Here is a 27,353-nt window from a genome sequence, read left to right as displayed (position 1 = left end):
CCCAAATGAGGTTAATGACCAGGTGTAGGAAGAATGTTAGAGTTGGGTTTTATGCCTGCCTGGACTATTACAGTGCTGCCAACTCTTACAAATTTACAGTGAGCAAGGCAATTTTGCTTGCCCCGGCTGCAGGAACTCAGTTCAGATCAAGTTGCACAAACTATGTATATAATGTGCTGCTTGATGGAGTGGAGGGCCTTCAGCTTCTCCCAGAACCCCAAAATACCAATTAATTACCTGAGTGTGCCCCACAGCTATATCTTAATTAAACTGTGCACCCCATAGTCCCACATCAATTCCATTCTTCCCCTGCCCCACTGCTATTAATTTTGTGCCCCCAGACAAACAGAAATTCAGCTCCTCCACCACCCATGTGCAACTTGCTCCACTGCACACCTCTGCTCCGCCTACAGCTGAAGAGGTTCATCATCCTCTTCCCAAGCCTGTGACAGAGGCAGCTCCAAGAGCTCTTGACCCCATCCCTCCAAGACTTGGGGAAGGGCAGATCTAGGGGGTTTTCTTCCATCAGTACACTAAAGTAGCACTGAACAGAGTGCACTGGCCAGATAAACTAGGTTTACAACTGCTTTGCATCACCAGAGCAATACAAAGCAGCCCGTGAGTAATCATGAATCTTCCTATCTGGCCAGCTCTCTGGGCTGACCAAGTTCCCAGCTGGCCAGCTCCCAGGCTACTCGCCTGGTGGGGAAGTTGGTGGCCTCCTGGGCAACTGGCTAGGAGCCCGAGACACAGCATGACAATTTTAAACAATTCTGTTTCAGTTCTTCCAAATTAGAATTTTTCAAAAATGTTCATTCTGTGAAAAAATTCACTTTTTTTTAATGATTTTTTTTAATATAAAATGTTCCATGGTATGAACATTCCAGTTCCCACACAGCTCTACTCTTGACACATATTCCAGTCAAACTCCCTCACACCACAGACTCATGTAACCAACAGAATCATTGCATACAAATTGGCTATAGAAGAAGGGCAATGACTGGTTGAGTTCACTCTGATATTTCAATGGCCATTGAACTGGCCTTGTCTAGAGTCTCTAAAACAATTAATTAGATACAACAGTTTTTAATGTCTTGGCATAATTACTAATGTCTTCCAATATTGGGTATCCATAACTTTTGAATTAATTTTAACTATACAGAAAGTTTGAAGAGCCAGTTATTCCATTATTATGATCCTTTGGGACATAGGAATAACAGACATAGATATTAAATTTCTTAAAAGGACCAGTTTTAATTAATTTAAACTCAAACCTATTAAGAGATTTACTTGTACAGTCTCAGAAAATGTATTCGATAGTCACGTTTGGGAAGAATATGTTATATTTTTCTTACATTACAAAGAGCTTGAATCCATGCTCTAAATGCAAAATGGAACCTCAACCTTAACTAAGGTCACATTTGCACTGATAATCCTGTATCCATCTTCATCCATCCAATGAAAGTGTGTTCCAGCTATACAAAAAAAAATCTTACTTTGCATGAGGGGGAACATTGTTAAGTTGCTGCCAGGGGTGCTGGAACTAGGAGTTCTGGGTGGCATGGCAGTACCCTCTGGCTTGAAGTGGTTTCTATCATATACAGGGTTTACAGTTTTCTTCAATGGCTTTCAGTATCCCCATGCTACAAATTGTTCCAATGCTGCTGGTTGCTGCATGATAAGCCTGTCATCTGATTTACCTTTGTTCCCTTGGGTTTGTTGCATCAGATAGTGGGACTGTAATGGGGTCTACAAACCCCATAGCGAGCACAGACAGAAGAGGAAGGAGAGCCTCTCCTGTTTACAGGCTAACAGCTTGACCACGCCCCCATACAGCTGCCAATCATGGAGGCAGGCACCCACAGCTGCAGCCAACAGAGGAAACAAGGCCTGCTATAAAGAAGAGAACAGACAAAGAAAAGGAGGCACAAGGGCCTAGGAGAGCAAACAGGGAACACCCCTGCACCAGGCTGCCTCCATGAACACAGCCAAGAGGCTGAAACAGACTGCTAGACTTAATTAGAGATGAGGGTCCAAGAACTGCCCTGACTGTGGGAAAATTAAGGAGGGCCAGTCAGACCACTCAAAAGACCATATCAGGAACTGGTGACAGTGACAAATATATCCAATACCATTAGGGCTTTGTCTGAAAGCCTCATTTTGCATACTGCCTTATTTAATTTGTCCTTGATGGTTTAACCAAGGCAGAATGAGAATATATTGCACGGTCCACAAACAACATTCACCTTAATGGCTCCTTTACAACAACCATACAGAACACTATGAAAACATCAGAAGAAACAGAGACACCATAGAAAAATGAAAGGGAAATGCAAGCCAACAAGAAACTCTGCTTGTTACCAGTCACAGAGTGTACTGCTTTCAGAAAAACAGATTTGGGCACTGGGGAGTGTAAAAGCAATAATGAGCTGAATCACCTCATCCACAGTAAGCAAACTTAAAACTCAAAAGATCATTAAACTATATATAGGGACCAATAAGTGACTTAGGAGTCTAAGTCCCATTGATTTCCCATAAAATGTAGGCTTTCAAGTGCTTACGTAACTCTTGAAAGTGGACTTAGGTGTATAGGCTTTGCTGGAGTACTGGGCATAACTAAGACTATGATCCAGAGTTGGCCTTCGAAGAATAGTAACACACGAGGTGTCAGCTAACCAAATAAGCACATTCCTGACCAGAGAGGATGGTACAAAAATACACAGATCTCTCGAGTGACTATACAAACACATTACTACGAGACGGTACAAGAACACACTGACCCCTCCTAAAGATAAGGATGGGATGACAGGATAATGGATGAGGAGGTTTTGTTCAAACTAGCAGGTCCAAGGTGTAAGGGTGGTAACTAACAACATCTGGACTATAATATGTAACTTGTTTGTATCAAAGTATAAATGGAGAAGTCATAGGAAGGGCATCTTTGGCATAGGGCAGTGGTTCTCAACCAGGGGTACATGTACCCCTGGTGGTACGCAGAGGTCTTCCAGGGGGTACTTCAATTCATCTAGATATTTGCCTCGTTTTACAACAGGCTACATAAAAAGCACTAGGGAATTCAGTAAAAACTAAAATTTCATACGACTTGTTTATACTGCTCTATATACTATACATTGAAATGTAAGTACAATATTTATATTCCTATTGATTTATTTTATAATTAGATAGTAAATATGAGAAAGTCAGCAAATTTTCAGTAATGGTGTGCAGTGACACTTGTATTTTTATGTCTGATTTTATAAACACATAGTTTTTAAGTGAGGTGAAACTTGGGGACACGCAAGAGAAATCAGACTCCTGAAAGGGGTACAGTAGTCTGCAGACAGGGCCTGATTCAAAGCCCACTGAAGTCACTGTGGAAACTCCCACTGGCTTCACTGCGGGTTGAATCAGTTAATTTGTTTAAACGTTTACCAGGATGCTAGCCAATGTTCAGGTGACTTCTGTTCCAATCTTGAGGTGGTGTAGAGTAGGACTAATGTGCTTTGTACCCGTGGCCTTTCTCCTTCAGTTATACAGGGTTTTTGGAGTGTGGCCAAGTGAAAATGATGACATTTCAGAATACACAGACAATTATGCAGATCCTGAGATTGCCTTTTGGTATATTTCTGGCCTATCCACCAAGCATTCAAGTTATAACCTCCAGTATGAAAATGTGTCCAAATACAATAGCACCTTACTTTTATAATCCCAAATTACATCTCTGGAAGAGATCAGTCCTATGCTCTAGTGCACCTACCTGAAGGTACACCTAGGGAAGCAAATATCTGGCAGCATACCTTTATTTTGCTAATTAAATAATTGCACTCCCAGTCAAAATAGCTCAGCATAGCTGTGGGAGTACTTGAATCGAGAATATATTTCATGATTAATAATGAGCCTACATGACATATTGACACTCATTTTTATAGAAATGATCCACTCAGAAATGACCCCTTCAAAACCCTAAATATGTCACAGGTCATGGGCCGGGTCATGGGCAGCCAGACCTAGTAGTCAGAGCCGGAGTCCGCAGTCATGAGAGAGGAACTTTCTAGACTAGCATGTTCTAGACCAGAATTTCTGGTTTGTGGGAAATTTAAATAAACAACTGGGTTCATTACAATTCAGAACAAAATTAATTTTCAAAAATGCAAAATTTCCAGCAAACCATAAATCCCACGTTCTGGCCAGCTCTACTAATCAAACTGTTTTCTGCAGTTTTGCTCAACAGTCCATCCCCTTTGCTGAGTGCCTATTTGCTTTATGTCCTATGCTCCCCTTCAGTCCATTGTCTTTCCCTCTAGCTATGCCTTCCTGACCTAAAGTCAATAAAAGAATTTAAACAAAAGCAAAACTCATGGTACTACCATGATTTCTGTAGCCATCGTATTGTTCACTCTGCCTATTTGTTCTATCCTTTTCCTCCCACCCTGTGTCTGTCCTGTCTATTTAGATTCTAAGCTCCTCAGAGCAGGGACTGTCTCTTATTCTGTTTGTGCAGTAACTAGTGCTTTGTGGCCCTGATCTTGGCTAGCTCCTAAGCACTACTGTAATAACCATGATACATAAATAAATATTAACTCCAACACCTTTATCTGTTATCAATAACTGTTTACTAGTTATTAATCATCAGCCATGATACTGAACTTATTTACTGGTAAGTCAGTATGTGATGAACATCTAATGAGCTAGGGACTTGACCCTCTATACCCCAGCTTGTAGAGCTACTATGTTCTATGCGTATGCTTGTTGCAGCAGTGAACAGAGAAAACATCCTTATGTTTAGGAAAGCAAGCATTTCATGTGTAGAATTGCTTGCTTGCTTTTTCTTTATCCTTGGATGTGACTATTTGTCCATTATTGAAAAGTGTTAGGAAACTAGTCTGTGTTTTGAGAACAGAACAGTCACTGATACAACACATACATCCTTCCACGGGTCTCATAATTCTTTTTTAAATGTGACTATGCATTTTCTCTCTCCTGGTGTAAAGCCCTCTGTTGCAGCTACAAATGCCCCTCCCTTTACCTCACCTAAAGGGATGCAGAGAGGTACAGGCAGGGGACATGACTGAGCTCCTCTCCACTGAGCCTCCATTAGCCTAGGTACCCTAAGGACAGTTACATAAGTTAGAGCAGTCCCTAGGCTACCCCATCTTATGTCAGTGCTGAGGTCAGGAAACCATTACCAGCTCCCAAATGCCCCACTCCCCTGAGCCAACCAGACACAAAACAAAAGGGGAGATTCTCAACATCTCTGTGTGATTTAAATGCTAGAACAAAGTGCCTTGCATGTAAAGACAGTTTGAAGTTACTGTGGATTATGTGGAAGAGTATGTGGGGGGTAGTAAGATAGGCCACAGAGGACAGTCCCATAACACACAAATGAATAGGGAAAGAATAGTATTTGTGTTGTATTTTTTCATCCCTAGTTTAAGAAAAGCACACATTTTTCTCTGATGTGGAATATGGCCAACACAGAGCACTGCAGGGAGTGTCTCAGAGAGAATGCTAACATCTGTACAATCAGAGATGAGAAGAGAGAAAGATGAAACCTTTTTCATTGACATTAGGAAGAAAACTAAAAAGAGAACTAAAAAGTTCCATGATACATCCCTGTCTTACCACTACTGCAACAGTGACAGCTGCTGAGTAAGAGTCAAAATATTTCCAAGTGACATATAGCAATCTAATTTTGAACTTTAGGTGTTTACTCCTTTGCTGTGATGTATACATTTCTGTTTCTCTATGCAAACACTGCAAGACTGCCTTAGGAGGGAAAAAAACAATTTTTGCTTTTTTATAAAGTCAGATTTTGCCATTTTTGTTTTGCCTGCATCTTTTATTTGCAGCGTTCACATAGGACCAACTCTGATTCACTTAGATTTCTTTAGATTAATTCAATATGAATACAAATTTGGGGCCCTTAAAATTAGTTTATTCTTTTCAATCAAATACTAATAAAGGTCTAGATCCTGCTCCCTGTAATTTGAACAGGATCATGTGTATATACTCTGTATATGGATATAAAGTGTAAATTTGGGGGAAATTATTTAATTGCATGATGATTTTGTACAAGTCTTTAATTTATACATATTTCTCTTAATTTCAGAAATCTTTGATTTTACATACTAATACTTGGTTTTGTTATGAATGTGTCACAAAACTACAATATGCAGAAGAAGAGACTGTTTTGACTCTTCAGTTTTAATTATATGAATAGAACCATTTTGAGAAGTAAACGTAACAAGGATAGCTTCTGTAGTTAGTAATACTGGAATTCTTTTTTATTTTTAGTCACAGATTTCTTATTCTTTGGAAAAGAAAAAAAAAAGCCTACAGCAAGAAACATACTCTGGCACCACAGAAGAATTCCTGGATCAGAGCCAGATACAGCAAGTCCTTACTCTTGTTAGTAAAAATACTGATTTCAATGGTACTATTCACATGAGTACTACTTGCTTAGGCCCCAATTCAGGAAAGCACTTGAGTAGATCCTTAACTATAAATATGGCCCTACCAAATTCACGGCCGTGAAACACGCATCACAGACCGTTAAATCTGGTCTCCCTTGTGAAATCTGGTCTTTTGTGTACTTTTATCCTATACTATACAGATTTCATGGGGGATACCAGCATTTCTCAAACTGGGGCTCCCAACCCAAAAGGGGGTTGTGAGGACATCACAAAATGATTGTGTGTGTTGGGGGGGTGTCATGGTATTGCCACCTTTACTTCTGCACTGCCTTCAGATCTGGCTGGAAAGCAGCAGCTGCTGGCCGGGTGACAAGCTCTGAAGGCAGTGCCCCACCAGCAGCAGCATAGAAGTCAGAGTGGCAATACCATACCATGCCACCCTTACTTCTGTGCTGCTGCCTTCGGAGCTGGAGGGCCAGAGAGTGGTAGCTGCTGGCTGAGGGCCCTGCTCTGAAGGCAACAGCACAGAAATAAGGGTGGAAATACCATATCATGCCATCCTTACTTCTGTGCTGGCAGAAGCTCTGGCCACCCAGCTCTGAAGGCAGCGCCACCAGCAGCAGCAGTGCAGAATACCGCAACATTGTAGAATACCCCCTACAATATCTTTGAAATCCTCCCACAACCATGTTTTGGGTCAGGACCCCTACAGTTACAAAATCATGAAATTTCAGATTTAAATATCTGAATTGTGAATAGGTGAATTGTTGTTCGACTTCTGTGCTAGTCATGGATTGTCCATAATGAATACCATGTTCAAACACCAGGTTGCTCATAAATGTACTTGGTACCAGAACACCTTGGGCCGAAGATTGATGATCGACTTTACAGTCGTCTTGTCAGACCTAAGACCATATGTTCTATAGATTCTGGTGAAGAGAGGGGCAGAGCTGGTAACTGATGACCACTTGGTGGTGAGTTGGATCTGATGCATGAGATGCTGACTGGATAGACACAGGAGGCCCAAATGATCAGTGCATGTTGCCTAGGAATGCCTCATGGAGGACCCTGTGCAGAAAGACTTCAATTCCCACCTCCGGAAGAACTTCTCCTGCATTCTGGGTGAGGTCTTGGACATTGATTCTGAATAGACCATGTTCAGGGCCTCAATTGTTGAGGCAGCCATGAAAAGCTGTGGCCTGAAGGTAGTTGGTATCTGTCATGGTGGCAACCCTAGTATCCGCTGGTGGACTCCAGTGGTGAGGGAATTTGTCAAGTCAAAGAAGGAAGCCTTCTGAGCAATGTTCGCGAACTGGACTCCTGATACAGTTGAGAGGTACCAGCTGCGGCTGTGGCGGTTGTTGAAGCCCAGGCTTGGAAGGAGTTTGGAGAGACCATGAAGAATGACTTCCAGATGGCTGCAAAGGTGTTCTGGCAAACCATTTGTCACCTTAGGAGGGGTCGGCAGTATGTTGCCCAGGGTGTACTCAGCAAGGGTGGTGAAATGCTGACCTTGACTGAGAAAATCATAGAGAGGTGGAAGGAGCACTTTGAGGAACTCCTCAACCCAATGTACACCTTCCCTCCACCCTTCCAGGAGGCAGCACTGGAAACCTCCAGTGAGATCGGATCTATTTCTGATGCTGAGGTCGATACAGCAGTAAAATGCCTTCATAGTGGTAATGCAGCAGGGGTGGGCGAGATTTGCCCAGAGATGTTGAAAGCACTGGACAATGTTCGGGTGCTGTGGTTAATGCACCTCTTCAATGTTGTATGGAAGACAGGTGTAGTACATCTGGACTGGTAAACCGGGTTGGTGGTCCCAATCTTTAAGAAAGGAGACCAGAGAGTGTGTTCCAACTATAGGGGGATCACATTCCTCAGCCTCCCCAGCAAAGCCTATCCCAGGGTACTGGAGAGGAGGTTACACCCATTAGTTGAACCTCAGATTCAAGAGGAACAATGAGGATTCCTTCCTGGCCATGGAACAATGAACCAGCTCTTTGTTCTCTCACAGATACTCGAGGGTTTGTGGGAGCTTGCTAATCTGGTCTACCTTTGCTTTGTAGACCTGGAGAAGGCATATGACCACATTCCCTGAGATGTGTTGGGGGAAGTGCTGTGGGATTATGAGGTGCCGGTACCACTTTTTCATGCTATCTGGTCCCTCTATTCTCAGAGTGAGAGTTGCATTCGCATTCTTGGCATTAAGTTGAGTTCGTTCAAGATGGGTGTTGGACTCCGCCAAGGATGCGCCTTGTCCCCACTCCTGTTCATAGTTTTCATGGACAGGATATCAAGCTGCAGCCGAGCTGTGGAGTGCATCTGGTAAGAGGACTCGGAAGTGACATCTCCGCTATTTGCAGATGATGTTGTCCTTCTTACTTCTTCAGATCCTGATCTCTGATGTGCACTCGAATGTTTCACTGCGGAGTGTGAAGTGGCTGGGATGAGAATTGGTACCTTTGGTTCAGAGGTCATGGCCCTCGCCCAGAAGAAAGCAGACTGCTCTCTCCATGTGAAGGGGGAGCAGCTGCCCTTAGTGGATGAGTTCAAGTATCTAGGGATCTTGTTCATGAGTGATGGCAAGTGGGAGTGTGAGATCAATCAGTGGATTGGTGCGGTGGTGGCAGTGATGCGGGCACTGTACTGATACGTGGTGATCAAGTGGGAGCTGAGTTCTTGGACGAAGCTCTTGGTTTACAAGTCGCACTACGTTTCCATCCTCACCTATGGTCATGAAATTTGGGTAATGACCGAAAGGGCAAGATTGCGGGTACAAGCGGTGGAAATGAAGTTTCTTCACAGGGTGGCTGGGCTTACTCTTTGAGACAGGGTGAGGAGCTTGGCTATCAGGAGAGTGTCAGAGTACAACTGCTACTCCTCCAGATTGAGAGGTGCCAGCTGAGGTGGTTTGGGCATCTGATAAGGATGCCCCCTGGGAGGCTTCCGTTGGAGCTATACTGGGCACGTCCCACTGGGAGGAGATCCCGAGGCCAACCCAGGACACACTGGAACAATGGGGAATCCCCGAGGAGGAACTGGAACCTGTTGCGGAGGACAAGGAGGTTTGGTCCTCCCTACGCTCCATGCTGCCACCGTGACCCTCACCAGGAAAAGTGGCATAAGAAATATCTGAAATCATTAAATTTATTATTTTTAAAATCCTATGTCTGTGAAATTGACCAAAATGAACCATGAATTTGGTAGGGCCCTAACTATAAACCCATGCTTAAGTCCCATTGAAATCAAGTGCTTACATGTTTTCCTGACTAGGGATGGATTTAAACATGTGCTGAAGAGCTTCCTTGAACTGAGGCCTTATAGGTTTGCAGGGGTGGCCCACAGGATACCAATTCGAGTTTTCAGATGTACGTTTATTGAAAGGCAATTAACTCTTTCCCCAAATATGCAATTAAACATCTTTACTTACACAACAGAACACTTTTGCTGCCATTTGCTCATCAAACTGGCCAAGGATTATCCGAACATCATTACCCTGTGGACAAAATAACGTATATCTAAGTTTAATGCAGTCACAGGCCTGAAATAAACTATATTCAAAGTCACTTCATCTAAAGGCCAAATTTTGCCACACTCACTCAGACTGAGGAATATTGTACTTTTTGAGTAGGCCCTTTGAAATCACCGTGAGAACTTGCAGAGTAAGGTAGAACATAAGAGGTAAGATCCTCAGCTGCTAGTAAAAGCCATTTTGGAGTTATGCTAATTTACACCAGCTGAAGATCTGACTCATTATGAATAAAGGTGGCAGAACTGCAATTTTCAAACAAATAATTGAGAAATAACAATATTGAGAAGAGAATAGTGATACTTATTTTGTGTAGCTACATATTACTATTCAATAATACTAAGAAACAGCACAGATCAAAAGGATATTTGATTTGCTTTGTCTTCATTTTGCACTTAAAAAGCAATTGCAAATATCTATGGAGATATATTTTACAGTACACTGTCAATGATTGCACCTTATCAGACAACATAGACAATGGACACTTGTAAATGAGATAAAACACATTCACCAACTTTGATAGCTCCTAGAGGTTTTATTCATATCACTACTCTTTCCATAGACAGTAGAATACATCAATGTCTGGGGGTGGGGAAAACTGCTTTGGGAATCCACAATTGAAGTCAATAGTCAATGGAGGTCATTTTGCCTTCATGCCCAGAATATGTTAATGAAATTTTCAGATGACTTCAGAAACTAGAACTAACTTTCTGTTAATGGGTGAAAAAAATAATACAGACAAACATTAAACACAGAGCAGTTCATTACAACTCTCTGTAACTTAATACTTAATTTCACACAACAGATGGATGATCAGACAGGGTTTGAACAAGGTTTTTTTTTTTATGGGTAGTATAAAATGGTTTGTTAGCTTGCTAGTGCCACTTCTTTTTGCAAAGCAAAATATCAAGCTATTCAATTTGAGTTTAAATGGTGGAAAACATTTCAGTTATAATTATTTCGCTTTATTATAGATTTTCAGTTTAGATAACTTCAAAACTTTTTTCTTGTATAGCAAATGTACCTCTTGTTGAGATATAGTCTGGAAAGAACTATTTTGCTCTTAAAATTATCTAAAACTAAATAGTTTTTAGGATCTGTAAGTTTTGCAGTATATGATTTTCTTTGGATATTCTTAACCTGTGCAGTTTCACTAAGCTTATTTATTTTGTTTACTTAGTCACATAGTAATAAAATACTCTGTCTGAAACAGATCCATTTAAAATCTAAATCCAATTAGCTCACATAAAGCAAAGAAAAATAAGTTATTTTTATTAAAAGGACTCATTCATATGAGTCCAAAAATGTTTGTTAAAGCAAAAGGGAAAAAATATATGACAATGAAACAAACACACAACTCAACCAAGTTCTGTACTTTAAAAAATTATAAAACTATCCTGATTGTTTTGAGACCCTTAACTGAATTGTCAGACTTCTGTGCACATAAAATCTCAACTTAAATATTGCATTATCTAAAAACTAAACTGAACTAAAATAAAATCAATAACAATTTGCTGAAAACAAAAAATGAAACCAACAAAATCTGTTAAAGCTGAAATTTTAAACTCATAAAAATACAGTAATTACATTATAGTTCCCACAGCAACATGAACAATTTTTTAAAAAATAGAAAATGTATTTTCTTGTTACATAAAACAGAAGGGTTTTTTTATTTTTATATCACCTTTGGACTGAGAACAATCATAGGAAATTTCAGCCCAAAATATTAAGTTGTTAGTCACTGAGAAGACAGGTTTGAGAATCTTATTCTTTACTATAGTGACTCTATAATTATTCTGTTGCAAAATATTACGCAAATTGCAAAGCACATTATGTCCTCTTTAGTAATACCCTTGTCCTTCTTAAACATCCTCATTGCCTACAGGGGTTCTCATTATACTGATATCACTGTGTAATTAGTTTGGCAAACAACATATAGCCTGAAATCTTTCTACTTTGAACATGAGTGTGTGTTCTATGTTTGCTGGTTTTGCAAGGAAAGAAACAGACAAACATTCAAGAAATTCTTTTATTAAATGTTTATGAAAGGAGGCCAGCACCCAACCGCTGTAATTTAGGCACCTAAAAAAAGTGACATGATTTTTCAAAAGAGCACAGCTCCCATTTATAAATCCAGCGTGGTGTCCAGAGGTGAGCCCAGCTGTCTCTTCTCCTGACTCCCTCCAGAGTTAGGGAAACTCTTGTTTCATGTTGTGCTCTGAGAGGGTTGGGGAATAAGCCACTGGGGCTGTGTGTAACCTCTGGGGGATGGTTGTGGGGTTATGTTCTCTCATTTCCTACCCCTCCTTTGCACAACTGTTGTGGGAGCTTTGGTTCCATGTGGTTGCATGAGGGATTTAAAGCAGAAGAGGCTTTATGAGGAGGGTGTTGCTAGCATAAGAGACAGCAAAGAAGGCGGCACAAACACACTTGCAGGAGAAGTGGAGAAATGGATGACACCACCAGCAAACCAGAATCAGGGAGAAAAGCTACTGAACATACAAGAGCAGATAAATAGAGAGGGGCAGGGCTAGGGAGGATGTCTAAGGACAAGAAGCATGAATTTAATTTAAGTTCTGAGCACTCACAGCTGCCAAGTCAGTTAGAGCTGTGCTTTGAAAATACTGAAGTGCTTTAAAATACTAAGTACTCTGAAAAATCAGGTCAAAAGTGGGCACCTAACATTAGTAGACAATTTTGGTGTTAATCTTTCTGTGCCTCAGTTCCCCAGTTGTAAAGGGAGGATAATAATACCATTTGTTCTCACAAGGGTGTTGTGTATTAGTGTTTCTCTCTCATTAGTGTTTGGGAAGCACTCAGATGCCATGATGACAGCATCACAGAAATGTCCAGGAGGAAATTAATAATTTTGTATTCAGTGCAGGTTTGGATGGTAGTTAATAAGATCTAAGGACACACATCAAATGAAGAAGATAAAAAGAAATATTGAATAATTGCCTATTCATAAATGAGTCAGGAATCCTGTGGGGAAAAAATAGGATGTGATCATGTCATTAAGGATGGTATCATAATGCATACACACAAGGAGGTTGAATTAAAATTGCATGGGTAACCTTATTTCCAGCATTTCCTAACTTTGAAGGGCTTAGCTTTGCAACCTGAACATTCTTTTAATGTAGGATTTTTGGATGTAATATATAGAGAGGGGAAAAAAAGAGGAGAGAAAGAGAGACAGACAAATCTTTTGGTGCTGTGCAGCCAATTCACACTGCACTGCCTCCATAATCTTGCTGTAAAATAAGAACACAAGAACATAAGAACGGCCATATTGGGTCAGACCAAAGGTCCATCTAGCCCAGTATCCTGTCTTCTGACAGTGGCCAACACCAGGTGCCCCAGAGGGAATGAACAGAACAGCTAATCATCAAGTGATCCATCCCTTGTCACCCAGTCTCAGCTTCTAGTAAGCAGAAGCTAGGCACACCATTCCTGCCCATCCTGGCTAATAGTCATTGATGGACCTATCCTCCATGAATTTATCTAGTTCTTCTAGTTCTTTAACAATCTGAAGAAGGATCACCCGAGAGAAAGGATCACCATCCAGCAGGATAGAGCCAATGCAGGGATCTTATGTTATACACTCTGCCTGTTGCTGGTGCAGCAGGAAAAGAGGAGCATAGCTGGAGAAAAGGGGATGTGTCATTTTTGTTCCCCCATGGCCATTACAGCCTCCAGCAGAAACAGTGGAGTGCAAATGTGAGCTGTAAACCTCTGCCTTGCACTCTGCCATTCTGACATAGCCAAAGATTTGGCCCAAGATTAATTACCTCCCAGTGCTCAAAGGCAATTACTGCATGTAAAAAATACTGATGCAATAAAAAGAATATAATACCCATATAATGTTTATATGACTGATTTTCTAGTAAGGCGATCTTAATATTTGTCTTGGGTTCTAGCTTTAAGGATAATCCCCTTAATCTTCCCTTTACCCCCCACTGCTCTCACAGCCCCTCCTTTTGGACTCAAAGATTAAGACAAAACTAACTTCAGAGCCAGAAAAGTCTGCTTTAAATCAACCAGAGGAATCATCAGTGTGTGACACAAGGCATTTGATCCCTGAAAAGGATGAACATAACATACTAATTTAACAGCACTCCCAATTCCTGTCAGTTGAAGAAATGGGTGACTGGGCCTACAAATTAGAACAATACATATCTCTATTATTCAGGAACCAGGCTCACCCAGAATCCTATATTTTTTTAATGCTTTCAACCTTAATTATTTATAAATCTCCAGAGAAAATGCGACTTTCATGAGTAAACTGGCAGTTGCCCAGCTTTGCTAACTTGCTTTATATTACTGTTACCCCAGCAACATAGCTTGTGAATCATTTATTAACCATTGTCAGAAACACATTTTCAAATCAAGCCAAGGCAATCACTCTTCTTTTCATTTACTAAGGCAGTTCACTGAAATATCAAATCAAGAGATGGGAAAATCCCCATGTCACAAGTGCTAAAGGAAACAGAGGACCAAATTCAGCAGTGATGTCAAAAGTAGTGTAAGATACTTGAGAGTAAAGTCAAGTTCATCAATTTGGTGTTCCCTGGGAACTCTATCTCTATCCCTTCCCTACCTACATGGGATAAGTAGATGCCCCACCCACATTCTTCATTCATGGTCTTCCACTTTAACCCCCTTATTGTGACCTGCTGCTGGCTGACCTTGTTTGGGTAAGTCACTTCACCTCTCTGTGTTTCACTGGTTACACTGAGCTAAAAAGCAGCCTATTTGACTGAAAAGGGCAATAGTGACGCCTATGCAAGGAAATCATATTGCCAACAGTGGTTGATAGCTGGCAGTTTCCCCATCTGAAATATGGGGAGAATGATACAGACCTCCTTTGTAAAGCATTTTGAGATGTCTAGATGAAAAATGCTGTATAAGAGGTAGGTTATTATTTTTGTTATAGGCAGGGCTGGTAGCAATGCCTCTTAAGCCACATTTTAGGCCCTATTTTCAGTTGCTTATAACTTTGCCAGACTTTAATCATTTGGTCCAGGTGTCTATGTTAGGTATTATTAATATTATTGTTGTTTGGAAAGTGGGGGAAGGAGGAGGGAATTTCAGCCAAAACTATTGAGATGTCTCTGAGGAAAAGGGTAGGGAAAACCTGCAGTCAGGCTTGGCCGTTGAGGGGCCCTCAACAACTGCAGCTTTGATTCCTGCCATCTTGGAGGTGGTAGACAGTCTGTTTCCTATAGCTGAGTATTTTTAAACTCAGCAAAAACAAAGGCTCATGGATAGTAACATCTGCTAGTAGGAAAAAGTATTAGGCTGGAACCCATGGGTTCACATCTAAGGATAAAGACACCAATCACCTGGAATAACCAGTGTGCAAGGTTTATTCCCTGGCACTCAGGGAGATGATACAAAATGGTGTCACTCCCCATGGGATCTAGAACAACTCTTGCTGATTTCCAACAGGCAGGAATATTCCATCTCTATGTGAGAACAGCTCACTGGTTACACTGAGCTAAAAAGCAGCCTACTTGACAGGACAGCCTTCACATACTTTCATATCCTGATCTGTGGTCTAACTGAATACATCCCTGGTTTGTGTAGGGAGAGACATCTATCAAATAACATTATGTTCTGCACTCTCCTTTTTATAGCACCAAAGATTTGCACCAAATGTTTGGCTTTGTTAACTATCTTTCTCAGAGGTCAGATCATCTATGTCTGGATTTAAACTCTGGTCCTCAGTAAAGTGCGCATATTGTTGCTATCCTAGGAACTTTGTGTAAACAAAGAATGGTTTATTTTCATCCCCATACAAGAGAGGGAGTCACTGGAGTCCTGACAGGCCTCAAAACTGCAAGACTTTCCTGCCAGAGGACTCCTTCAACTGGGTGACACATGTTATCAGGCTACATGTGAAAGTTCTGTGAGTTTGCTTTTAGATATACCACCATCATCTGACCACTAGGAACACCTAAGACATTGTGGTAATAATAATGGTAGGGCCCAGATATTCCTGAATGTGATAGATGACAGATTTCTTCACAAAATAGTCACTGAACCAACAAGAGATAATGTAATTTTAGATTTAGTACTGGTAAGTATTGAGGACCTCATGGAAGAAATGGTTGTAGAGGATAACCTTGATTTGAATTAATGGAAGGATAAACAAAACAAGTCCTGCAACTAGGAGTCTTGATTTCAAAAGGGCAAACTTGAAAAAAGTTAAGGAAATTAGTTAGGGAATTTGACTGAACTAAAGAACTTCAGGATCTGAATGTGGAGGAGGATAGCAATTACTTTAAATCAAAATTGCAGAAACTATCTGAACCCTGACTCCTAAGCAAGTGGAAAAAATTCTTAGGGAAGGGTTTGTGACGTTGCATCCCATAATGCTTTATGGAAATATGCTTATGAATGTAAATATGACATAACTGGAATATGTTTTATGCTAGATATTCCATGTAACACATCTGTGTGTAAAGGTTATGTTCTTCTGCATGTATTCATCCTATTTGTACAAATGTATCATTCTTGTATCTGAAACTAGGAATATAAAATAGACCTCTGAGGTCCTATTGTAGTTATGCAAAGTGTGGGCCATTAATGGTGGCTTGGAATCTTGATGGTCCCCATTAACCAGGATAATATCATCCCTGAAATTATCTAATTCTTTTTTGAACCCAGTTATACTTTTGACCTTCACAACATCCCTGGCAACGAGTTCCACAGGTATGTTGTGTGAAGAAGTAATTCCTTCTGTTTTAAACCTTCTCCCTATTAATTTCATTGGGTGACTCCTGGTTCTTGCGCTGTGTGAAGTGATAGATAACACTTTCCTACTCACTTTCTCCACACTATTCATGATGTTATAGACCTCTATCATATCACCCTTTTGTCGCCTCTTTTCTAAACTGAACAGTCCCAGCCTTTTTAATCTCTCCTTATATGGAAGCTGTTCCATAACCCTTAAAATTTTTTTTCCTTCTCTGTCCCTTTTCTAATTTTACTACACCTCTACCCCGATATAACGCGACCCGATATAACACAAATTCGGATATAACGCGGTAAAGCAGTGCTCGGGGGGGTGGGGGTGGGCTGTGCACTCCAGCGGATCAAAGCAAGCTCGATATAACGCAGTTTCACCTATAAGGCGGTAAGATTTTTTTTGGCTCCCATGGACAGTGTTATATTGGGGTAGAGGTGTATATCTTTTCTGAGATAGGGCAACCACAACTACACAGAGTATTCAAGTGTGAGTGTACCATGGCTTTATATAGTGTTATTATATTTTTTGTCTTATTATCTATCCCTTTCCTAATAGTTTCTAACATTCTGTTAGCTTTTTTTAAATGCTTCTACACATGGAGTAGATGTTTTCGGAGAACTATTGAAATTGACCGCAATGTCTTTCTTGGGTGGTACCAGCTAATTTAGATGCCATCATTTTGTATATGTACAGTTAGGATTATGTTTTCCAATGTGCATTACTTTGCATTTATCAACATTGAATTTCATCTGCCATTTTGTTGCCCAGTTACCCAGGTTTGAGAGATCCTTTTGTAGCTCTTTGCAGTCTGCCTGGGACTTAACTATCTCGAGTAGTTTTGTATCATCTGCAATTTTTGCCACCTCACTGTTTACTCCTTTTTCCAGATCATTTATGAATATGTTAAATAGGACTGGATCCAGTACAGACCCCTGGAGGACACCACTATTTACCCAGAGGTGAAAGTAAGCCGGTCCGGCGTACCAGTAAGAAAGTGGGCTCCGGTACACAGCTGACCATACTGGCAGGGCTGCTGATGAGGGAAAAGAGGGAGCTGCCCTGGGGCCCAGTGATTTAAAAGGGCCTGGTGCTCCCAGCAGTGGCTGCAGCTACCCCGGGGCTCTGGCGGTGATTTAAAGGGCCCAGGGCTCCCTGCCACTGCCACCACTACTCCGGGGCTCTGGCGGTCATTTAAAGGGCCCGGAGCTCCAGCAGCGATTCAAAGGGCCTGGCTGCCCTTTAAAGTGGTGCAGGCTGGGCAGCACTGAAGGACTGGCTGGGGGAGTCTGGCACCAGCCATGCCCCTTCTGCCTGAGGTCCCACCCCTTCTGGGGGTCCAGAGCTGCCCTCCCCCTTGCCCAGGACCCCGGCCGCCCTGCGTACTAGTAAGTCATTTAAGTTACTTTCACCCCTGTATTTACCTCTCTCTATTCTGCAAACTGACCATTTACTCCTACCCTTTGTTTCCTATCTTTTATCCAGTTACTGATGCATGAGAAGACCTTCCCTCTTATTCCATGCCTGCTTACTTTGCTTAAGAGCCTTTGGCAAGGGACTTCATTAAAGGCTTTCTGAAAGTCCCAAATACACTATATCCACTGGATCATCCTTGTTCACATGTTTGTTGCAGAGGCACCATTTAAGGAGGGTAAGGAGGGGCTCTTACCCTCTCCCCAAGTTTCATACCAGAGATCTGCTCACAGCACATGCCCTAGCCCCAGACAGAGCTCTTAACTGCAACATAGCTTGAGTGTGATATGTGATGAGTTCTGTGCTGCTCCCAGCTTCCGCCCCCCGGGTAGGGAGTTTGTTTATAAAGGGAGGCAGGGAGATTAAGATAACAAAAGGCTTGTCCTTAAATTAAATTAAGGATTGTTAGATGATCCTGAAAGCATTGCCAGGCACTCCAGTGAACAGATATGAGACAAAGGGTAGGAATAAATCATCAGTTTTCAGAATGGAGAGGGATAAATAATGGTGTCCTCCAAGGGTCTGTATTGGGACTAGTGCTGTTCAGCATATTCAGAAATGATCTGGAAAGAGGGATAAACAGTGAGGTGACAAAATTTGCAGACAATACAAAACTACTCAGCATAGTTACGTCCAAAACTGACTGCAAAGAGTTACAAAAGGATCTCACAGAACTGCGTGACTGGGCAACAAAATGGCAGATTAAATTCAATGTTGATAAATGCAAAGTAATGCACATGGCAAAATACAATCCCAACTATCCATACAAAATGATGGGATCTAAATCAGCTGCTACCTGTCAAGAAAGATCTTGGAGTCATTGTGGATAGTTCTCTGAAAACAGTGACAATATATATAACATATAGCCTGTATATTATTCCATGGTACATTAAACATATTGAATAATGAGTGCAGATCTGGCTACCCCCATCTCAAAAAAGATATAGTGAATTTGGGAAAGGGACAGAGAAGAGCAATAGAAATTATTAGGGATATGGAACAGCTTCTGTATGAGGAGAGATTAAAAAGACTGGGACTTTTCAGCTTGGAAAAGAGATGACTAAGTGAGGGAATATGGTAGAGGTCTAAAAAATAATGAATGGTGTGGAAAAATTTAATAAGGAAATGTTATTTACTCCTTCACATAACACAAGAACTAGGGGTCACCCAGTGAAATTAATAGGCTGCAAGTAGATTTAAAACAAACAAAAGTATTTTTTCACAGTCAACCTGTGGAACTCTTTGCCAGGGGATGTTGTGAAGGCCAAAACTATAACATGGTTCAAAAAAGAACTAGATAAGTTCATGGAGGATAGGTCCATCAATGGCTATTAGCTAGGATGGACAGGGATGGAACATCATGTTCTGTGAATCCTTAGTCCACTGTCTGCCAGAAACTGGGACTGGGCGATAGAGGATGGATCACCTGATGATTGTCTGTTCTGTTCATTTCCTCTGAAGTATCTGGTATTGGCCACTGTTGGAAGACAGGATAGTGGGCTAGATGGACCATCGGTCTTACCCAGTATTGCCATTCTGATGTTCTTCTTATATTTTCCCAGATGTATCTGTCCCCCACTGTAATCCACTAGACCCACTGCACCTCCCAGAGCTGAGACAGAACCCAGGAGTCCTGATGGGGTCTCTCTCTGTAGAATTAGTAACAAAGTAAAAATATACATTCAAATTTGAAACTTAACCAGTGTCCCTTAAGTGACTTGCCACAAGATGTCAGAACACATCATTATTAGAGCTGAGTGGGTCTAATATTTATTTAATTTTCTTTCTTGTACATAGGAATTGGATACCGTGCTCCTGTCAGCTAATTACTAAGTTATGAGCCAAAAAAAACTAGTTTTCAAGTGCTTAAGTAGCTTTGGAATCACAACTAAGGTTGCCCTCCTTACCAAACTCTGAGCTAGTGCCCCTGGTTTGTTGACTCCCTCAAAAATTTGAATAGATTGGTGAGGAATGATTTCCCTTTACAAAAGCCATGTTAACTCTTCCCCAGCAAATCACATTCATCTATGTGTCTGATAATTCTATTATTTACTGAAGTTTCAACCAGTTTGCCTGGTAATGAAGTTAGGCTTACCGGCCTGTAATTGCCACCATCGCCTCTGGAACCTTTTTTTTTGTTTTAAATTGGCATTACTTTAGCTATCCTCCAGTCATCTAGTACAGAGGCTGATTTAAGCGATAGGTTACATAACACTGTTAGTAGTTCTGCAATTTCATATTTGAGTTCCTTCAGAAATCTTGGGTGAATACCAGCTGGTTCTGGAGACTTATTATTGTGTAATTCAACAATTTGTTCCAAAACCTCCTTTATTGACACCTCAGTTCCTCAGATTTGTCATCTAAAAAGAATGGCTTAGGTGCGGGAATCTCCCTCACATCCTCTGGAGTGAAGATTGATATAAATAATTCATTTAGCTTCTCCGCAATGGCCTTGTCTTCTTTGAGTGCTCCTTTAACATCTTGATCCATTCAATGACCCCACTGATTGCTTGGCAGGCTTCCTGCTTCTGATTCACTTTTTTTTTTTTGCTATTAGTTTGTCTTTTGATAGTTGCTCTTCAAATTCTTTTTTTAGCCTGCCTAATTATACTTTTACAATTGACTTGGCCAGAGTTTATTCTCCTTTCTATTTTCCTCTAAAGGATTTGACTTCCAATTTTTAAAGGGTGCCTTTTTGCCTCTAACAATCTCTTACTTTGTTGTTTAGCCATCAGAGCCGGTGCTAGGTATAAGCAGAATAAGCAATTGCTTAGGAGCCTGAGCAGCTGAAGGGGGCCCCCTATTAATTATTAGTATGTGTTGTGTGCAGAGGTGGGGGAAATACTTTTGCTTAGGGCCTCCAATGGGCTAGCAATGGCACTGTTAGCCATGGTGGCATTTTTTGGTCTTCTCACATTTTTTTGTATTTGGGGCATACATTTAATTTGAGCCTCTATTATGGTGTTTTTAAAAAGTTTCCATGGAGCTTGCAGGCATTTCACTCTTGTGACTGTTCCTTTTAATTTCTGTTTAACTAGCTTTCTCATTTTTGTATAGTTCCCTTTTTGAAGTTAAATGCTTCTCTGGTGGGCTTCTTTGATATTTCTCCCCTGCATGAGGATGTTCAATTTAATTGCATTACGGTCACTATTACTGAGCAGTTCAGCTATGTTCACCTCTTGGACCAGATCCTGTGTGCCAGTTAGATCTAAATCAAGAATTGCCTCTCCCCTTGTGGGTTCCAGGACTAGCTGCTCCGAGCCGTTAATGGTGTCTAGAAATTTTATCTCTGTATTCCGTCCTGAGATGACATGTTGCTAGTCAATAAGGGGATAATTGAAATCCTCCATTATTGTTGAGTTTTCTATTTTTATAGCCTCTCTAATCTCCCTGAGCATTTCATAATCACCATCACTATCCTGGTCAGGTGGTCAGTAGCATACTCCTGCCACTATACTCTTATTATTCAAGAATGGAATTTCTATCCATAGAGATTCTATTGTACAGTTTGATTCATATACAATTTTTACTTTATTTAACTCTATGCTTTCTTTCACAATATAGTGCCACTCTCCCAACAGCCCGAACTACTCTGTCATTCCTATATATTTTATACCCTGGTATTACTGTGCCCCATTGATTATCCTCATTCCACCAAGTTTCTTTCATTCCTATTATATCAATATCCTTATTTAATATCAGGCACTCAAGTTCATCCATCTCAGTGTTTAGACTTATTGCATTTGTATACAAGCCATTATAAAATTTGTCAGCATGTAGTTGTCTGCCTTCCTGAGTTGTAATTGACTGTGTCTTTTCAGCTCCTACCTTTACTTTATCAATGTCTATCCTCTCCTCTTTACTAGGATATAGAGAATTCCTGTTAGTAGATCCTCCCCAAAGGGATAGCACTGTTCAAACCACGTGCTACTCTGCACCTGTTGACTTTCCCCCAGCTCTTAGTTTAAAAAATCTTCTATGACATTTTTAATGTTACATGCACGTTCCGTTCTGTTCCATTTTGGTTTAGGTGGAGCCCATCCTTCCTGTATAGGCTCTTCCTTTTCCAAAAGGTTCCCCAGTTCCTAATAAATCCAGAATCCTCCTCCCTACACCATCTTCTCATCCGCACATTGAGACCTTGCAGTTCTGCCTGTCTAGCTGGCCCTGCACGTGGAACTGGAAGCATTTCAGAGAATGGTATGATGGAGGTCCTGGACTTTAATCTCTTAGCTAGTAGCCTAAGTTTGGCCTCCTATCTGAATCTTCATCCTTCACCCTGTTTAAAGAGGTGTCAGATTTCCATCTCTTGCAGAGCACTTGGCTTGTCTGTATTTCCCCAAGTCTCATTCACATCTAGTGAAGTAGGCACCATGTTTTAGATGACCACAATGCCTCTGCATGAGACAACCCTATCCTCAAGTTCTCCAGACCTTTGAAGCCTCTGAGGCTGAAATCAAGAGTCAGTCCATCACAGCTGTACAATTGTCAAAATGAATCAGACTGTTGCATGAATTTGCAGGTGTTCAACCACCTGGAGATGTCAAAGTGCTCTCAATTAAGCCTGATGTAGTTTCCATGGCAGGCTTTCACACTGTCTTCTTCTTAGAATGCTAAATAGTTCTATTTAACCTCTAGATGTGACTTCAGTAACACTTTTTTGCTCAGTGACTTAGGAGAGCAAGAGGTGCGGTCACTTCTAATACACTCTGGACATAGCGTACAGAATTAATGCTCATTTTGGCAGTTCTGCTGACCTTATTCACCTAGAACTCCGCAGCCCAGCTTCCTGGGAGTTGTGCCAGGGGTGCTGGAACAATTTTTATAGTGGGGGTGCTGATGATGGAAACAATGTATTTGGTGTTTGTTATTACTACTTCAAGCTAAGGGGTGTGGCAGCCCCCCTAGTTACAGCACCACTGGGTTGTACTGCTCACTAAACAGGTGGGAATACACAAAGGACAATTGAAGAAGAAGAAGAAAGTTACTTACCAATAACCGAGTTATTTGAGATGAGCATCTGCATATTCACACGCCCTGCCCACCTTCCACACTTTTTTGGAGTCTTAAGTTAAGACTTCCCAAATTAGTGGAGCAAAATGAAGGTTGTTGGGGTCATCCTCACTTTTATACCCTTGGAGGTCTCCTGGCAGAGAGGGGAGGTAGGATGGAAGAGCGGTTCCAGCAAACACTGCTGAACAGAAGATTTCAGTGGCTCCCGGCACAGGCACCTTGATTACACAAGTTGGAATATGCAGGGGCTCACCTGAAAGAACTCCAGTTATCAGTACACAATCTACATTTTTCTTGTCTCCAGTTACTGAAGGCTTCTCAGTTCCACTCAGGCTCTGTGATTCGGTCCAGGGACTGCTGTAGAGCTGCCTTGATAGACAGACTCTCCTTGGATTTCATGTATAAATCCTTCAATCAGCTCCTGAGGTTTGCCTTAGAGTAGCAAACCCTGAAATCCAGCTCGCTAATCTAATCCCAGCCATTTATTTTTGCAGCCTGCTCAAAATGGCTGATCCAATCAGCAACTAGGCTTTAAGACCTTTAACAACATTGTAGTAATGGTGCCCCGTGCATAAACTGTAGTCTTTATAAAGCCTTTGTATAAACCCTTTTACAGGATTGATTGTCAGTTTTGGAAATCAATTACAGATAGAGGGCAAGAGCCTGGAAGGAGCGGATTTCAGTAGGAATTGAGGATGATCACTACCTTGCGGGATCACAGCAAATCAGTGGCATAGCTGGAATTTATAACTCAGGATCTCCTGACTCCCAGGTCTTTGTAAAGACCACTAGACTGCTGCCATGTTCTAGGCAAAGAGGAACAAAACACCATCCAGCACTACTTTAAGCTGCCATTTTTTCCCAGCAATAAGGCTAAACTAGCTTTCTGATCTTGGCAGATGAGCTAAATCTTGTGTCTTATGGTACAGAAGATATTTGTTTTAGGTTCTTTTCCATTTGCTGGAAGCTGTCCATTAATTAATAAAATGGAAACTGCTGATATAAGTTGGTGAAGACGAGCTGTTCTACTATGTAAGATAGCTCTCTACTAACTTGATCAAATTGCCTCAGGATATTCCCATGACTTTCTGCTAGTCTCTGCTCCAGCTGTAACAATCCCAAGATTTCATACTCAGATTACATGGCAAGCAATGCCTTCTTCTCCTGAAGTGGTGTAACCAGATTCCTTAACGTAAAAACTAGAATACCAACAAATTTTGATCTAGAATAATCTTTTGTTTAGTGTGTTTCAGAAGTTCAGTTGCTCTTATTGACTGATTACATCTGTATGTCTTTTTACAATGATGTTGACTGGGACAGAAGGACCGAGAAATCAGCCAGATCTCTCCAACTAGGGATCTGGCCAGTATGGCAGAGTCACAAATTGGCTCTTATGTCTCCCGCTCCATCAGCATTTGGCAATGGGAATGTGGTGGGGCAAGACTGTGCATGGCTGAAGATCTATTGCATTCTAGTAATCCTGGGCTTGTGGACAGCCCGTAGGAAGCTTGTATACTTTACAGGAGTGTGAAGGCTTGTGAAAAAATATGCCAGAATCAGGGCCTCCATAGAACCTACCCCAGAATTAGGGTAGCCACAGCCAGATCTCTTGCTGCTTCCCCTTTTAGCTGTATCCAGGGGAAACTAGGAGCAGCTGAGAATATAAAACATGTATGTGTACATACTATAGCTACCATTCATTATGACACATATAATGTGAGCTACAAAGTGCATAAAAGTCATCTTGCAGCTTTGGGAGATACATCCACTTATTTGGCATGTTATTTATGTTAGCCAGAATGGTTTTGGTTCTATGTTCACCGTCTTCTAATGCAATGTACTTTTTGCTGCTGCCGTCTGCAGTAATCTGTGGAGAAGACATAATTTATTCACAACTAAATGAAAGCCAGTGAGCTGTTAGTGACAGAACTGTATTTCATGCACTAGTACTAGTCTAGATGTCAGTAGAAAAGTAGACTATTCCCCCTTCAGCAGCCTGTACTTGTCATGAAAATATAGTCTTCACATTCTAAAAAAATGCTAGGAATTACTATTCAATGGCAAGTTGCTCCACAAGGGATGTTAGTTATATGTAATCCACAAATCTGTGAAATCCTATTTACTGAAATGCACAGAAAAGTGTTCCTAAAAATTCAGAACAGTGACAATTCAATCAAATGGATGACTGGGCTGAAAAGCCCTTTTAGGCCCTGATACTGCAAATAATTATGTACATGCTTATTTGAGTTCAGTGGGATTATTCCTGTGTGTAAATTTAAGCATGTGTATAAGTGTTTGCAAGATTGAGGGGTTTTAGTGTCCAAAGACTCTACTAGAAATATAAAAATGGTAATAATAACTAAAAATGCATTTGAATTTGACACCGTCATTGAAGTCCTTTGGACACTTTACAAAAAATAAGTAAAGCCAAAATCATATCATTAAGACAACAAATCTATCAAAAATGCAATATCCGAGCTAGTAAACAATCTCTTCTACATCCTATTCATTGACATATAAAACAAAAAACTTGAAACAATGAAACTAAAATGGAAATAGAACAGCACTGAGCTTTGCCTAAATGCCAGAAGTATATTGTGCTGTGGTGTACTGTATTTTTAGGGGGAGACCATTCCAGATGTAAGCATTTGACAGAAAAGGAACCACTTCTCTGTCACAGAGTGAGCTGGTCCTTTAAGAAATCTGGGTCTCAGTTGTGCCTGTACCAGGCTAAGCCCACCTCTGTAGGTATATGAAATGAGATAAGTCATGTGATGGTAAGCGTGTGTCTAAACAACATCTAATGGGATGAGGGGCTAAGAGCAACCTGCCGGGACCTAAAAAGAGGACTCCAGGGGAAAATTGGAACAAAGGAGGACTCCACTCCTGGGGATCAGTGCTCTATGAAGAGCAGGAGGTCTGGCTGTGTAAGAGACCTTGGAAAGGAGGCACAGGACAGCTGTGGTTTTGGGGGTAGAAAGAAATGTTAAAATCTCACAAACTCCTCTCTCTCAAACTCAACTGCTGTCTCCTAAACTACAGCTCACAAATGAGCTATTTTAAGATGCCAATTCACAGGCAATTCATATAACATAACAAAACTTGCCAGTGTTTCAAGGAATCCATAGATCACATTGTATTTCTGTAAACCTTAATAAGTATTTTATCTTCCTCTACATATCCCATAATTGTAAATTTAAATGATGTTCTTTCAGAGCATACATTAATGTGTCTGTTACAAAGAAAGAGGTTTTTACTTTCTATTTTGATCGCTGTTACAGACATTTTTATAGTAACTGGGTGCCAATTTACCGATACTACAATTACACCTCATTGAAGAAAAGATTTCTATTTTCAGAAGTGAATGCTTAAGTTGCACACACAAAATATATGCATGCACCAGAAGTGAATGAAAACCTCATAATCCCCACATGCAGAATAGATGATTGCCTTGACAAGCACCCATTTTTTCAAGCAGATGTAAATATGGGTTTTGTGTACTTAACAGGTGAATATCTGTAATTAGCATATAAAGCCCTGACCCTCTAAAATTCTTCCAGTTCTGCCAGAAGGGAGATCTCAACGTTATTCATTGGAATTCACCATGGAAGGCAGGATATCTTCTGCAATACAGGAGGAATTTTGAAGGGCCAATACTGGAGGCCCCTATTTTTGAAATTTTTACTTTTTCATCATTTTTTGCAATGTGAACAAGAGAAGCAGAAATAGATGGAAGAAGGACAGAAAGATGCGGATTCTGTTGTTAACATGAATTAAAGAACTGCTTAATCATTTTAATCTGCCCGTTAATAAATGACATACTTATAGTATCCACAGCAAACACATTGACTAATATACTTCTCATCTCAACTTTACAATTAATGTTAGTGGAGGATGTGTCTCATTGTTGAAATTGCTATGGGAATCACTTCCTTGGAATACGTGTCCAATCTAACAGTAGATTAGTTAGTGAGAGGGCAAAACAAAGCATAGGTTGATAACATGAGGAAGGTCTCATTTGGTCATAAGCAGCTGGAGATAATCAGGTGTTAGGACCCTATAGAGATGCAGAGTTCTTCTGCTGATTTTCTAAGGGTATAGCTACACTGCAGTTAGAAACCCATGGCTAGCCCATGTGTAAGAGGGTGGGGACCTCCTCCCAGGTCCCACTGTC

The 27,353-nt window shown here is 40.9% G+C and overlaps 1 protein-coding gene across 1 annotated transcript in view; it reads right to left on the bottom strand.

The window, feature by feature from the left end:
• GABBR2 (gamma-aminobutyric acid type B receptor subunit 2) overlaps positions 1-27,353 on the bottom strand; it is a 940,989-nt gene that overhangs the window by 498,338 nt on the left and 415,298 nt on the right. The window contains exon 5 of the mRNA XM_045004115.1: positions 9,847-9,912. Coding sequence (XP_044860050.1) covers positions 9,847-9,912 — 66 coding nt within the window. The remainder of the gene's footprint in view (positions 1-9,846; positions 9,913-27,353) is intronic.

Source organism: Mauremys mutica, chromosome 2 (genome assembly GCF_020497125.1).
Source record: "Mauremys mutica isolate MM-2020 ecotype Southern chromosome 2, ASM2049712v1, whole genome shotgun sequence".
Lineage (NCBI taxonomy): Eukaryota > Metazoa > Chordata > Testudines > Geoemydidae > Mauremys > Mauremys mutica.
Note: the sequence above shows the minus strand (reverse complement) of the source record. Positions and strands in the feature narration are given on the sequence as shown.